Raw genomic sequence first — 14,595 nt, 5'->3', positions numbered from 1 at the left:
TGTTAAGTTCTATGTAAAAGAAAAAAAAAAAACGCTTTATATATGCATTCATTAAATCAATATAGCATTGCCTTTATGAACTGTTCTATAATAAGATATTTACTAAAATCAGATTACTATCGAACAAGTCACAAGATTGGGGGCCAACAAATCAAATCTTCTGGTATTTCAGGACAAAAGCCCCCAGTGTGTGAATAAGACATACTTTGAAAACCAGACAGGAGAAGTAAATATATCGTTAGCCCAAGGGAACTACTCAATTTCAGTAAGACCTCGAACTCAGGTTGGATATGGGCCCAAATCAAACATCGTTGATGTGGTTGTACCGGTAAGTGAAAAATCTAATCAAAATTATTTTCGACGTAACTATTACGGTATTGACACCGTTACCAGGGACTCATTCATTAAAACATATACTTAGTATTGAAATACCATAAAATCTAATTCGTAAGTTAATGTCAAATACTCATAGAATATAGATTCAACAAAAATTTACATCATGTTCAGACGACTGCCATATGAATTTTTATCATTGAAATAATGACAACAGAAATATTTCAAAACACTGCAGATATCTTTTAGAGAACATGCCCTAATTGAACTTACAACCTATATCCTATCTTACTTTGTCCTACAGAAATTTCAAAACGCACTGGCTTAAACTCTATCCAAACTGTATGGCCAGCTTAATTTCATACAATCTCACTACATATACCTATATCGCATATGAAAACTACTCAGTTACCATAAAACTTACTTACTGTAAGCTTACTACCCTTTCACCAAAATAGTCAACTGACCTTTGCTATCACATTTGCAGGAGAGTATCAAAGCAGATTACATCCCTATATATAGTGCATTGGCCTCCATCTGTATAATCGTGGCATGCTTAGCAATTGGATGTTGGAGGATTCACAAATCAAAGTATGACATTCCAGCAACTTTGGATAATGTGGAATACAACCCAAGCTATGGAGGTAAGACCTAGATATTTTTACGTTTTACTTTGTGGAACTAGAGCAAAAGAGCTCAAAGTTTGCAAGGAAATAAGGTGTGATATCAATAAACCAACACGATAATCTTTCACTTTGATATCTCTCTAACTTTCAAATCTCTTTAACTTTGACATATCTTTGTTTCAGCTATGGAATATAATGCTTAAAGTTTATAATAAAAAGTAAAATATATTATTACACCAAATCGTATCTAAAACCTGATAGATTGGCAATATCTCCATGTTAATACTACCAATAATTCACAATCTATTCTTATATGATCCAAATAAAAACAACTTACAACAGTCATAAAGAACAAATCCTGTTTAAACAAAATCATGTGATATAATAGTAAATTTGGTTTCGAGAAAAAATGCCTATTGCAGACTTTAAATCTACAAGCAATGGAGAGCATGCTGCAAAAAAAAAAAAAAAAAAAATTATGAATTACTAACTGCATTCGTAACCATAAAGAAATTAGCAATTTTATACAGTATTAAATCTTACCTAGAAATTAAGTTTCACTTCTATCAAGCTATTTATATGAAAGTTACTTCTAAAACTTTAAATCAAAGAAACCCCTTTTCCTTGCATTGAAAAGAGCAACATTTAAAAAATGAAGAGTTGAAAAGGTCTTTAAAATACATTTGCATGACTTGCAATTGCAGGAGAGTTTGCAACACGAGGTATGTTCCATGACAGTTATCTCCTTCAGCGGAATGACCTAAATGTGTTTATGGACAAGTTCTTGGGCGAAGGCCACTTCAGCAGGGTGCTTTATGGGGAACTTAAACAAAATGGTACTGTCACCAAAGTTGCAGTCAAAACGCCCAAAGATTCAAGTACAATACAAGCCATAAGAGAGTTCCTGGAAGAAGCCGTGGTTATGCAGTAAGTTTTCAAACATATGGATAAATGTTGGACTCCCAATAATTCCTTGAGTACAGTTGGCTTCATTAATTCTGGTACACTGTACGGGAAGAGAGTAGACGTTTGACTGCTGTGCATTACAGCAGGTAACGCTGTGTTTGGCAAAAGAGAAACTTACAATACTAGCTGTAAAACAGTGTCGCTTAGCTTGTAAATACGTGATCAAATGTTTTATTTATTTTACGAAGTGCTGTATAGAAAAATATTGTTATTTGCTTAACAACATTCCGTAACGTTATTATGGCTTTTAATTACGTGTTTACGAGGTCAGAGACTTTGTTTTACAGATAGCGTTGCCAATAATTTCTCATTTGCTAAACATGGCGTTACTTGCTACAATGTAAGCTGTCCCTCGTCTCCTTAGCTTCCAGTGAAGTGTACCGGAATTAATGAAGCCAGCTGTACACTTTATTTAAAAAATCTTTAGTTACGAGAAGTGGTTGAACCTTTCTAACTTTCAACTAAAGAGATAATTATTTTAAGGAGATAAAGTCTTTTGTATCTTACTTGATACGCATAAAATAAAAGACATTTTCAATTTAAAACTTTAATACCTCATGACTGCTGACATTTAGACATGATTTTTCTTCCTGATGTGTGTTTAAAAAAATATTTTACTACTCAAACAGAAACATTGACTGTCACCACATCGTGAAGTTCTTGGGAGTGGTTGAAGATTACGTCCCCGTGTACATTGTTATGGAACTCATGCAGGGTGACCTCAAATCTTATCTAAAAGCAAAGCATCATCCACTACCAACACAGGCAAGGCTCTTACCTTTCCTAGATCAGAACTGATCCATTATCAGCTGACTTAGATAATACTAACTGCTAGTGATTAACGCTGTGTTCGCGTAAATAATCTTCCTTATATTTTCATAAAATATATGATCATACTTGGGCACACTATTTTATCTTATTTCTCATCCATTTTCTTAAGTTTTATAGTTTTATTTATATGAGATATTTATTTTAATGTTGTTATTATTCGTAAAATATTTAATTTTAATTGATCATTACTTCTCTTGTAATTTATCTATTTCTTGTTTCCTTTCCTCATTGGCCAATTTTTCCCAGGTGGAGCCCTTGGGCTTATAGAATCTGCTTTTCCAACGAGGGCTATAATTTTGCTAATAATAATAATAATAATAATAATAATAATAATAATAATAATAATAATAATAATAATAATAATAATAATAATAAATTCCACCACCTACTTAGTGAAAGTTGTGTATAAGTTTTTTACTAGTATCAAGTATGAAATTTACAAAACGATTCACTGTTGAATTAAATTGAATTTTCTAACCATGCAAAATGTACGTGAAGACAAGATCTATAGCAACAGAACCAAAGAACACAAAATTTTTGTAGACCAAAAAAAAAAAAGAAAAAAAAATGAATGAACCCTCTTTAATATAGGAGAAAATCTATGAAGTAGTCTCCCTCAAGCAGAAACAGATAAGTACCAGATCAATACTTTAAATCTAACTTTAAATATGTTGCCAAAATTTCATAAACCTTCAAATTTCACATTAAATGTATAATCTAGTACATACAGGTCTCATAAAATCTAAAAAGCCCAAAAACATTTTTATCTGGGACTAATATGTTTTCTTCACCTGGTGTGTATGTATATATATATATATATATATATATATATATATATATATATATATATATATATATATATATATATATATATATATATATATATATATATATATATATATATATATATATATATGTATGTATATAGAATATATATATACATATATATATATATATATATATATATATATATATGTATATATATAGATTATATACATACATATATATATATATATATAGATTATATATATATATAGATATATATATATATATTTATATATAGATTATATATATATATATATATATATATATATATATATATATATATATATATATATATACATATATATATATATATATATATATATATATATATATATATATATATATATATATATATATATATATCATACATATATGTATATCTACAAATATAGATATAGACATATGAATTTAGTTATAAATAGGTATACATATAATGTAAACAAATACTTTTTCACATAAGTATGCACTCAACACACACACATATATATATTATATATATATTATATATATATATTATATATATATATATATATTATATATATATATATTATATATGTATATAATATATATATATGTGTGTGTATACATATATATATGTATATATATAATAAATATATATATATATAATATATATGTATATATATATATATATATATATATATATATATATATATATATATATATATATATATATATATATATGTTTGTATATATATATATATATATATATATATATGTATAATGTATGTGTGTACAGACGAAAACGACCGTATAAATAAGAAGGTGAAAACAAATGACTATCACACATTTCTTGGAACATCACTAGTAAAGCCAAGAAAATGTTAATAGGGCACCTTATAAACCAAATTATCTCCTCAACAGCAAATATTGAAACTGGCAGTAGAAGCTGCTGATGGGATGGCTTATCTGGCCTTCCACGACCTGGTTCACCGTGACCTCGCTGCCAGAAACTGTCTTCTGACTGTTGATCTCACACTCAAAATCAGTGATTTTGGCCTGGCGAGGAATGTCCAGAATCACTCCTCACAATGTTATCGCAAAGGTAAGGGTGCAATGCATGCGAAAGGCAGAAATTTTAATGTAGGAATTTTTGGAAGTTAAGTCAGCAAGTCATAAGATGGGAAATGCTGTAAACCTTTAAAAAGTTATTTCTAACCTCAATAATCTGGGGGTGGAAAATTCCTAATAGACTGTTGACATCATTTTGAATCTCCATTGACATAGTTCAATAGCTAAGGTTAATGTCCAATTCCTCTCAAGACCCACACAAAAATCGTGGAATATTTTCTTAGAGACGACAACTTGAACTTAACTGATTAACAAATATAAAAATCATTATGTTATACTGTGATGGCATATTTCTAACAATTACAATTAACGAAATAAAAGAAATGTAACAAGGAGCAGTGAAAAAAAATCTCTAATCATTTTAGAAGGTAAAGGAATACTGCCCTTCTCATCGATGGCACCAGAGAGCTTCAGCTTTGGTTCATATACGACAAAGAGTGACGTCTGGAGTTATGGCGTTCTCCTTTGGGAAATGATCACCAAAGGCGCCTCACCTTTCAAGGTTAGTCGTCGACGTCATCATTATTATTATTATTATTATTATTATTATTATTATTATTATTATTATTATTATTATTATTATTATTATTATTTTAGCTAAGCTACAACCCTAGTTGGAAAATCAAGATGCTATAAGCCCAAGGGCTCCAACAAGGAAAAATTGCCAAGTAACGAAAGGAAATAAGGAAATAAATAAGCGATATGAGAAATAATTAACAATCAATAAAATATTAAAAAACCAGTAACAACATCAAAACATATTTTTATATATAAACTATAAAAAAGACTTTTGTCAGCCTGTTCAACATAAAGCATTTGCTGCAAGTTTAAACTTTTAAAGTTTTACCGATTCAACTACCCGAATAGGAAGATCATTCCACATCTTCGTCACAGCTGGAATAAAACATCTAGAATACAGAGTAGTATTGAGCCTGAAGATGGAGAAGGCAGGACTTTTTTTAATTAACTGCATACCTAGTATTACGAACAGGATGAACTGTCCGGGGAGATCTGAATATAAAGGATGATCAGAATTGTGGGAAAAGTAATATGGAACATGCGAATGTTATAGATAACAAGTTAAAAGGTGAAATGCTATAAAGAAAGCAGTAAAAGGTAGAATGTCATTAGGGAACGTAGAAAAAGGTGGAAGGTAATGAAAATAGGGAACGTCCTAAAATATGGAATGTTATACTGAACGTGCTAAAGGGTGAAACGTAATAGGGAATATTTTAAAATGGGGAATATTTTAGAAAACATGATAAAATGAGGAATTCTAGAGGGCACTTGTTAAAATGTGGTATGTTATAGGAAACATTTTAAAATGGAGAATATTTTAGTGAACATGACAAAATGGAGAATTCTAGAGGGCATGTTATAGTGAGTATGCTAAAAGGGATATATCTAATAAGAATATGCTAAAAGGGGGAATGTTGTGGACTGGCACAGGGATTGTGCCCATATGAGGAATGTCATAAGAAACATGTTAAAAGGGGAAATGTTACAAAGAATGTGTTGAAGAAGGAATGTTTTAGGGAAAGTGTTAAAAGGGGTAATGTTATAGGGAATATTATATGGAATGTGTTAAAAGGGGGAATGTTATAGGGAATATATGGAACGTGTTAAAAGGTGAATGTTATATTGAACGTGTTAGAAGGTGTAATGTTATAGGGAAGGTGTTAAAAGATGGAATGTTATAAGGAAAGAGTTAAAAGGGGAATGTTACATAAAACGTGTTAAAAGATGAATCATATTTTGAACGTGTTAGAAGGGGAATCTTTTATTAAACGTGTTAACAAGGGAATCTTATATTGAACGTGTTATAAGGTAGAATGTTATAGGGAAGGTGTTAAAAGGGGAATGTTACATTGGACGTGTTAAAAGGTGGTTTGCTACAGGGAATATGTTACAACGTGGAATGTTATAGGGGGCATATTACAAGGTGAATGTTGTAGGGAATTCTAAACGGAATGTGATAAAAGGTAGAACGATATGGAGAACATGTTAAAAGGTGGAATTGTATAGGGAATATGTGCTATGATAGAATACTATAGGGAGACTGCCAATCCACTAGTGAGATTTTAGCTATTTAAAAATTCCTGATATTGCTGACATTTTAACATACTGTGTATATATATATATATATATATATATATATATATATATATATATATATATATATATATATATATATATATATATATATATATATATACATATATATACATATATATATATACATATATATATATATATATATATACATATACATATATATACATATATATATGTATATATATATATATATATATATATATATATATATATATATATATATACATATGTGTATATATATATATATATATATATATATATATATATATATATATATATATATATATATATATATATATATATATATATATATATACCCTAAAATTTAAGATACATTCGTTATATTTCAAAGAAGAAACTTGTTTCCAACAGTGTTCCAAAAAACTTACTTTTTTATTGATCTTTATGGTAAAGCTTAATAATTTATATGATTTGTTGTTGTTCATGTTTCATTCCTAAAGAACGAATTCATTCAGGAAATTTCTTATTCTTCTTTAATACAAAAAGGTTAGAGAAAATAATTGTTCAAATCATTTTCTGAATTTACCCGTTTGATGCAAGAGATTACAAGAAAGTAGTTTTTTTTAAATCTTGCCACAGCAGCTGATTTCTTAAAACTTGCAAGACTTGCTAACTTTGTAAGAAAACAAACAATAACATGTAACCTTAGAATAAATATCTTAAAACTTTCACCAAACTTAGGACGTGACATTAATTTCTTGACTACTTCAGGGATGGGAAATGGAGAAAGTAAAGAGACTAATAATAAACGAGAGGAAGACCTTGCCTATGCCCAAGGGGTGTCACACCTTACTAATGAATCTCATGAAAGAATGTTGGCGTTACGAACCTACACGGCGACCAGATTTCTTCAATATTGTGGATTTGCTTCTGAAGGTAAAAATAAAATACATCTTCAATTCTATAACGGAACCCGTATGTTTAAGTTCACCTTAATTCATGTAATTTGAAAAATATTCGATGTCAATTTTTAAATATTTATTTAGGTTTTTGAATTTTATGCCTTGACAGCAGTCATTCTAATATCAATATTGTCCTCTTCCAACAGCATTTACGAAGCGATTTTGTTGCATCTTTCGAACAAGTGTCCTTCTTTCACTCAACCATAGCTAAGGGTACAAGGTAAGAAAACAATCGCCCCGAGTATATGATTTATAATGGAGCCCCTCTCTCTCTCTCTCTCTCTCTCTCTCTCTCTCTCTCTCTCTCTCTCTCTCTCTCTCTCTCTCTCTCTCTCTCTCTCTCTCTCTCTCTCTCTACATATACATATATATATATACATACATATACATATATATATATATATATATATATATATATATATATATATATATATATATATATATATATATAGATAGATAGATATATATATATATAGATAGAGAGAGAGAGAGAGAGAGAGAGAGAGAGAGAGAGAGAGAGAGAGAGAGAGAGAGAGAGAGAGAGAGGAGAATTTTTGTTGAACGATTATAGCTCAACCTAAGGAAGAAATGCCCAAAGAGAAGTAATTCTCATAAGTCCTTGTCCTGATCTAAGATTCCAACCTATGCTTCAGAATCTAAACAGTAAACCTTTAAAACCACTGATATGGAAATTTTGGTCATATAAATCACGTACAAATGTATGAAGCAGTGGAACATCAATTTTCTACACAAGGTACCCCCTTAGTTATGAGAATAAAAAACTATTTGGCAAGATTCATATGAGTCACCGCAAAGCTTCCAGGCGAATTAAGCCCCACGCCCTGATGACGTCATATGAACTGCCAAATATCAAATAGATAAAGTCTCTGAGCTCAGCAGCGGTCACAGTACATCTTACAAATTCCAAACACTACTAACTTATAGTGACCACTTGAAGCCTGTGTTGTGACCGCTGTAAACGGGGGAGGCAACATAATTGGCTATGATGTCATCAGGGGGTGGGACTTATTTCGCACAAAATCTCTGAGGGTGTATATAGCATTAATTCTACTTCAGGAAAAATACCCCCAATTTTATCCTTATAGTAGAAATATGATGTTCGATTTATGTTATTTCTAATAATGGTTATTCATTTAATCCGTAGCGTGTGCCGTGGCTGGGAACTAGAAAATGACTGGAAACAACCATCCACAAACCAAGATACAACAAACACAAGTTTACAGAACAAGTCATTTAGACCACAGCTAGAAAGTAAGTACAATAGACTGGGACATCTTTAATTCTATAGTTCCTAGGTTCCTGTGTATTGTTAAATTGGACATTATAAAGGATCGGTCATTTTCAGACGCCTAACCGTACTCGACAGGTACTAAACAGCAGGTTAGGACCTTTCCCAATTACCGTTACCTAGTAACATTTTTCTCATACCGTGAATTGGGAAAGAAACGCCTCCCCCCCAAAAAAAAATTGATTAAAATTCTCGCAAAAATAACTACTGGTTTAGGCTTAAATAGAATCATATCAGTGGCAAGTATATCTACAGTAATCTCTACTATACTAGCCACATCCGTCAACCATCTAGAAAAAAATATGAAATACATATGTCATCAATTCTATTAGTTTCACGGAAACTGAACCTCGCTTACTACTAATGTCTCACAGAATGGAGATGCAAGAATATACCGTCGTTATACAGCATGAATACCTAAATCCAAAACCTAATGACTTATTTTTTTCTTAAAAATTTCTGAATTAGCGCCGACCTCAGGGATTATCTATTTGATATTTCTCAGTTTCATTTACTTCTAATAAATTGTATTATGTTATCTAAAGCATATGTTTATTTTAATATATTTATCTTGCCAACTCGTCTTGTCCAAATATTTTTGTTTTCTAGACTACACCATTGATTTGTGTTTTTCCCCAGTTCATGATCTTTCCCATTTTTTACAAAAGAAGTAACGTAGAAAATAATAATCATTAATCTTACTCTTTATTAATTCAACATTAACTTCAGCAAAAATAGTTGGAAGAATGAAGTCACCCAAGTACCTGGGGAACGCTCAGTTACTAAAAAAGAGAGAGCACATCATTAACGTGGTTATTGAAAGGTACCGGGACTGAATGTGGCATTAAGGAGGATCATATTAATTCCTTTCATATATAAACCAAATACTCAACTCCATAAATTGATAAGCACATGGCATATTTTTCAAAAGCAATCTGAAATATGGCTTTCTATCATGAAGATTGACTTGTATCAATCAAAGCGGGACCTATAAATGAACTAATCTTTATTAATAAGTTTGAAATAATCAAAATACTATAAAAACACTTTTTAACAAATATCAGTGACTAAACGGATAAATATAATTACATCTGTACAATTATACATATACAACACATCAAAAGCTATGATATTACAGTATTTGGATGCGTTCACAAGAAAGTTTTTGATAATCTTACATTATTTTAACTTTGCACAAGAAATTAAGTCACTCTACTGTGCATAATCTATAAAGTATCAATAATCGTCATGGCATATTCATGGATATTAGCAACAACAGCAAAAATACACCGTATTTAAGAAAATAGAAAAATGTTTCACGAAATAAGAACTCCATGCTCTATTGCATATGATATTAAAACCACGTATAAATATGAAAGTTTAAAATTCCGTAATCATTTACCATCAAAATAAAATTTCTACCGGTAACATGAAAATCAAGCAAAACAACCAACTTTAGCATATAACCAGTAAAGCTACTCACATCACAAAAAAGGTAGTATATAACCAGTAAAGCTACTCACATCACAAAAAAAAAAGGTACAGAGGATATAAGAAGCTGTTAAGAACGGTACTTAACAGATTAAAATCCTATTTATTCCATAAGATGATGCCCAATGCCATTGCAATTAATCAAACGACTGTTTATTCAACAGGTAATGCTAGAAGAAGAGCCGTCGACCAGTGTGTAGTCTCTGCTCAAGTTGAGTGCCTCTTACCCTGTCACCATTATCCTCACTGCCCTGCTAGTGTGTGCTGCCATCCAGCAGCCGCTTCCAAAAGGAGTCCGACAGAAACCAACAAAATTTTTGAAACCAGTGCAATACTTGACAATAGAACGAAAGAATCCAATCCAGTTTTTGTAACAAATACAGTGCTTGAAAGGAAACCGCATGAAAACAGTCCAGATTTTGAAGCTATTACATTGCTAGAATCCAGAGTCAAGAAAAAGACAAGGATGACCAACTCGCCTCAAAAGACCTGGTGTTCGAACTATAACGGTATCAGAAGTGCCCATGACACAACATACTGCTGTAACGCCAGTGACCATCGGATCTATACTAATATGTCTGTGAGAGAACTACCTCAAATACCTCCATCCCTCAAACATTTAAAATGGCAATACAACAGTGAGGAAAGGGTTCGTCTGATACCAAGTCTCCCATCATCACCAAACGAAGATAAAGAAAAGCTCTTACCTTGTGAATTTCATGGATTGCAGGTCCATTGCAAGCAACCATGGCTATATTCCAATAGCGTGCCAGTTTGCCCATCACATTCTAAAAAAATAGAACTCCCTGTTCCAAAAAATAATATACTACTTCAACCTTTTCCAATACCCTCCAGTACTGCTCTACTGCGACAGGTAAGCTCAAATGAGCAGGTCTCTACATTAGAGCTTACTCCTTTAAATCATAGAGTAATGATGAGTGCTCCGCATACTCCACTAAGCGCACCTTTAAGTACCAACGCTCCTTATACAGCTATAAAGGAGAGGCTACCAAAGGTCCAATCATCTTATGCTTTACTTTCCTTAAGCAGTGAACACGACACACGCAAATCCACAGTTAAAGAACTGGAATACCTAGATATCTTTAATCTAAACACTAGCACACCATTTCTGCCTCAGAGAGACCAAGGTTCCTCTGTCAATAATGCTACTCCAGCTGCTGCAACTTCTTCAGCCAAATCATTGCCAAAGACTGGTGTCACATCATCACCTACCTCTACTGTATTAAAATTTACAGCAATTACCACAGTGCTCCCGCCTACCTCGGCCTCAAGGCCTCCAACAACAAATCTATCATTAGCCCAGAAACCTTCTGCTCCTGTTGTAAATTCACAGGGAGAAGTAGTAAAATATAATCCCATGACGAAGAGAATACCTCTCATGGAGTCCCCTGACCGTAGAAGCTCTTCAGAGTTTGCCTTCTCCACGTCAGATCATGTAGAAGCTGCTCTTCCAGTGTCTCTTCCTCCTGCCATCAAGTCATCACCTACCTCCACCAGCACCACACCACCACCACCACCACCACCGCCTCTGCATCAGCAGCAACTCTTTAGCGTTCCGCCTTCTGCATCGACCCTTCCAAAGAAGATTACTTCTTCAGTGCTACAAAGTGACCTTTCTTCTGGCCAAAGCAACAGCAGCAGCGCCCGGCAGTCCTCCTCCGTCAGTAGGGAGAATCTGACGGAGCTAGAACTGATGTGACTCGGGCCAGTATCGTCATCTCTTGGTGTCTTAGATGAGATGGCTGTTTTCATAATTCTCTTGGTGTAGTAGTCGTTGATGATGGTTTTTTAATCCTCCTGCCAATATATTATTTTATATGGATTTTAACAAACTGTGTCTTCATTGCTGCATACAAACATTAATGTACACATTCTTGTGGTTTCAAGAAAACATTGTGACAGTAGAAAACATTCGGAAATATCATCACTTCCATAAGTTGTACTCCCTGACATATCTAAAAGATACACCATGACTCCATGACTTACGTATAAATAAACCATTTTACAATTCATATAAAAAGTCATAATCAAAATCCTTTACATATTAGGAGAAAAAATACAACTTTACTACAATAAGACGATAAGTAAGCAAAAATTGACATTTGCAGGGACCTTGCTAAATCATTTCGAGAGAACATAGATAACAAATCGTCAATAAAATGTGTTAATTTAGGTAACATTAAGAACATGTCCAATTTCTATAAAAACTATTGAGAAATTTGCCTTACTTGAACATCCACATATGAAAAAGGAATTAGATATACCACGACAATAGGGATAGATTATCAGACTTTTCGTCAAATAATACTAACCTTAACTCTAGTTATTAATACTGCAATTCAGATTGAATTAACCAATATTTTCATGGTAGAAAATTGAAGCTTAATAGATTTAAAGGTGATTGGCAAAGTTCATTAATAAATGTGAAAATAATGATTAAATTTTTTTATAATAGAAATTGAAGGTAAATTCACCAACGTTTCACGCACAAAAATGATGAGAAATTACACAAATTAAATAAAAAAAGTCGATGGAAATACAAGAGAAGTAAAAGAATCTACTGTTCTCAAAAGGGAATGCTAAATGCAAATACTTATCTTTTAGATATAAGAAAACAATATCGAAATTAAACCTAAATTTGCATACTTAGCTGAAATAAAACATAACAACTATCATTTACCACAAGATATGTCATTTAAAAATAATTAGGCAATGCGCATAAAAAGGTAGTAGATTCAAATAACGTGCAGCAGGTAGACAATACATTTACTACATACAAAAGCATCATGCCATATAAAATCTTGTTTGGCATTGGGATGAAAAACTAATTTCTGGAGTATTAGTGTTTTAATGTTTTTCAAGTCTCTAATTAAAGAGTAGATTTTATATAAAGAGAAAACGGTTTATACATTCTATTTTATATAAGTATGAGGCCTAACGCGCGATCAACGAATTATATAAAACTAAATTCTGTATAATTTTTACGCTGCTCTTAGATCTAGAGAACCAACAATTAGTCTAAAAGTCTATTTTTTACGTCCAAATTCTGTTAATTAGCTGAAAATATTTTATCTAAGCAACATACTAGATTTAAGTAGGATTTTATGATAAGATACAAAGACTTCTTAGTGATAGGTTTTATTCAAATGAAACATTCGATTGTCATTCCTAAATGAGTTCGAATTGCGCAAGACTTCAATGACAAATTACATGAAACATTCTTTTGCAATGAAGCCGAAATGCTGGTAGATTTTGATTTCCAAGACAAAGACATGAGACTATATATATATATATATATATATATATATATATATATATATATATATATATATATATATATATATATATATATATATATATGCAAACCATTCTGTTTAATCTTCATTAGAAATTTCTATCAAACTTACATAGCATATCTGGGGGTTTGCTCATGTAAGTGTCATCCACGCCTTGTATAAATTGAAGCATTCAATTCCTGTATCCAACTTGTCTATGGTATAAACACTAAAAAAATGTCTTAGAAATTGAATCTAACAACAATTTGGCACTTGATAAATGGCAAATAGTATACATTCAGCGTTGCAAGGTGTGGACAAATCATGAAAATTCAATTCCTCTCGTTCCTGAACTCATGAACTTGTTCTTAGTAGCCGTGTAGTAATTCTGTTTACTCATGAATGTCTTTTTTATTAGTGTATAAGATTGCTCATTCCTGCTTCTACGAGATTGACGACGACCACAGTGACAATGACTTGAATCTCTCTCTCTCTCTCTCTCTCTCTCTCTCTCTCTCTCTCTCTCTCTCTCTCTCTCTCTCACTCTATCTCTCTCGTACTTTACAGTACACATATATTCATTAGTGTACATAAACACTCATATATATATATATATATATATATATATATATATATATATATATATATATATATATATATATATATGTATGTATATATATATTATATATATATGTATATATATAAATAAATAAATATATATATATATATATATATATATATATATATATATATATATATATATATATATATATACACACACACACGCAGGG

The 14,595-nt window shown here is 31.4% G+C and overlaps 1 protein-coding gene across 1 annotated transcript in view; it reads left to right on the top strand.

Annotated features, from left to right (window-relative positions):
* LOC137615207 (insulin receptor-like) overlaps positions 1-14,384 on the top strand; it is a 291,314-nt gene extending 276,930 nt beyond the window's left edge. The window contains exons 20-29 of the mRNA XM_068344865.1: positions 173-328; positions 821-977; positions 1,664-1,886; positions 2,555-2,690; positions 4,464-4,644; positions 5,036-5,172; positions 7,518-7,682; positions 7,855-7,928; positions 8,874-8,980; positions 10,673-14,384. Of these exons, the coding sequence (XP_068200966.1) occupies positions 173-328; positions 821-977; positions 1,664-1,886; positions 2,555-2,690; positions 4,464-4,644; positions 5,036-5,172; positions 7,518-7,682; positions 7,855-7,928; positions 8,874-8,980; positions 10,673-12,228 (2,892 nt within the window). The 3' untranslated portion in view covers positions 12,229-14,384. The remainder of the gene's footprint in view (positions 1-172; positions 329-820; positions 978-1,663; positions 1,887-2,554; positions 2,691-4,463; positions 4,645-5,035; positions 5,173-7,517; positions 7,683-7,854; positions 7,929-8,873; positions 8,981-10,672) is intronic.
* Positions 14,385-14,595: the final 211 nt, after the last annotated feature.

Source organism: Palaemon carinicauda, chromosome 21, assembly GCF_036898095.1.
Source record: "Palaemon carinicauda isolate YSFRI2023 chromosome 21, ASM3689809v2, whole genome shotgun sequence".
NCBI classification, from domain to species: domain Eukaryota; kingdom Metazoa; phylum Arthropoda; class Malacostraca; order Decapoda; family Palaemonidae; genus Palaemon; species Palaemon carinicauda.
Note: the sequence above shows the minus strand (reverse complement) of the source record. Positions and strands in the feature narration are given on the sequence as shown.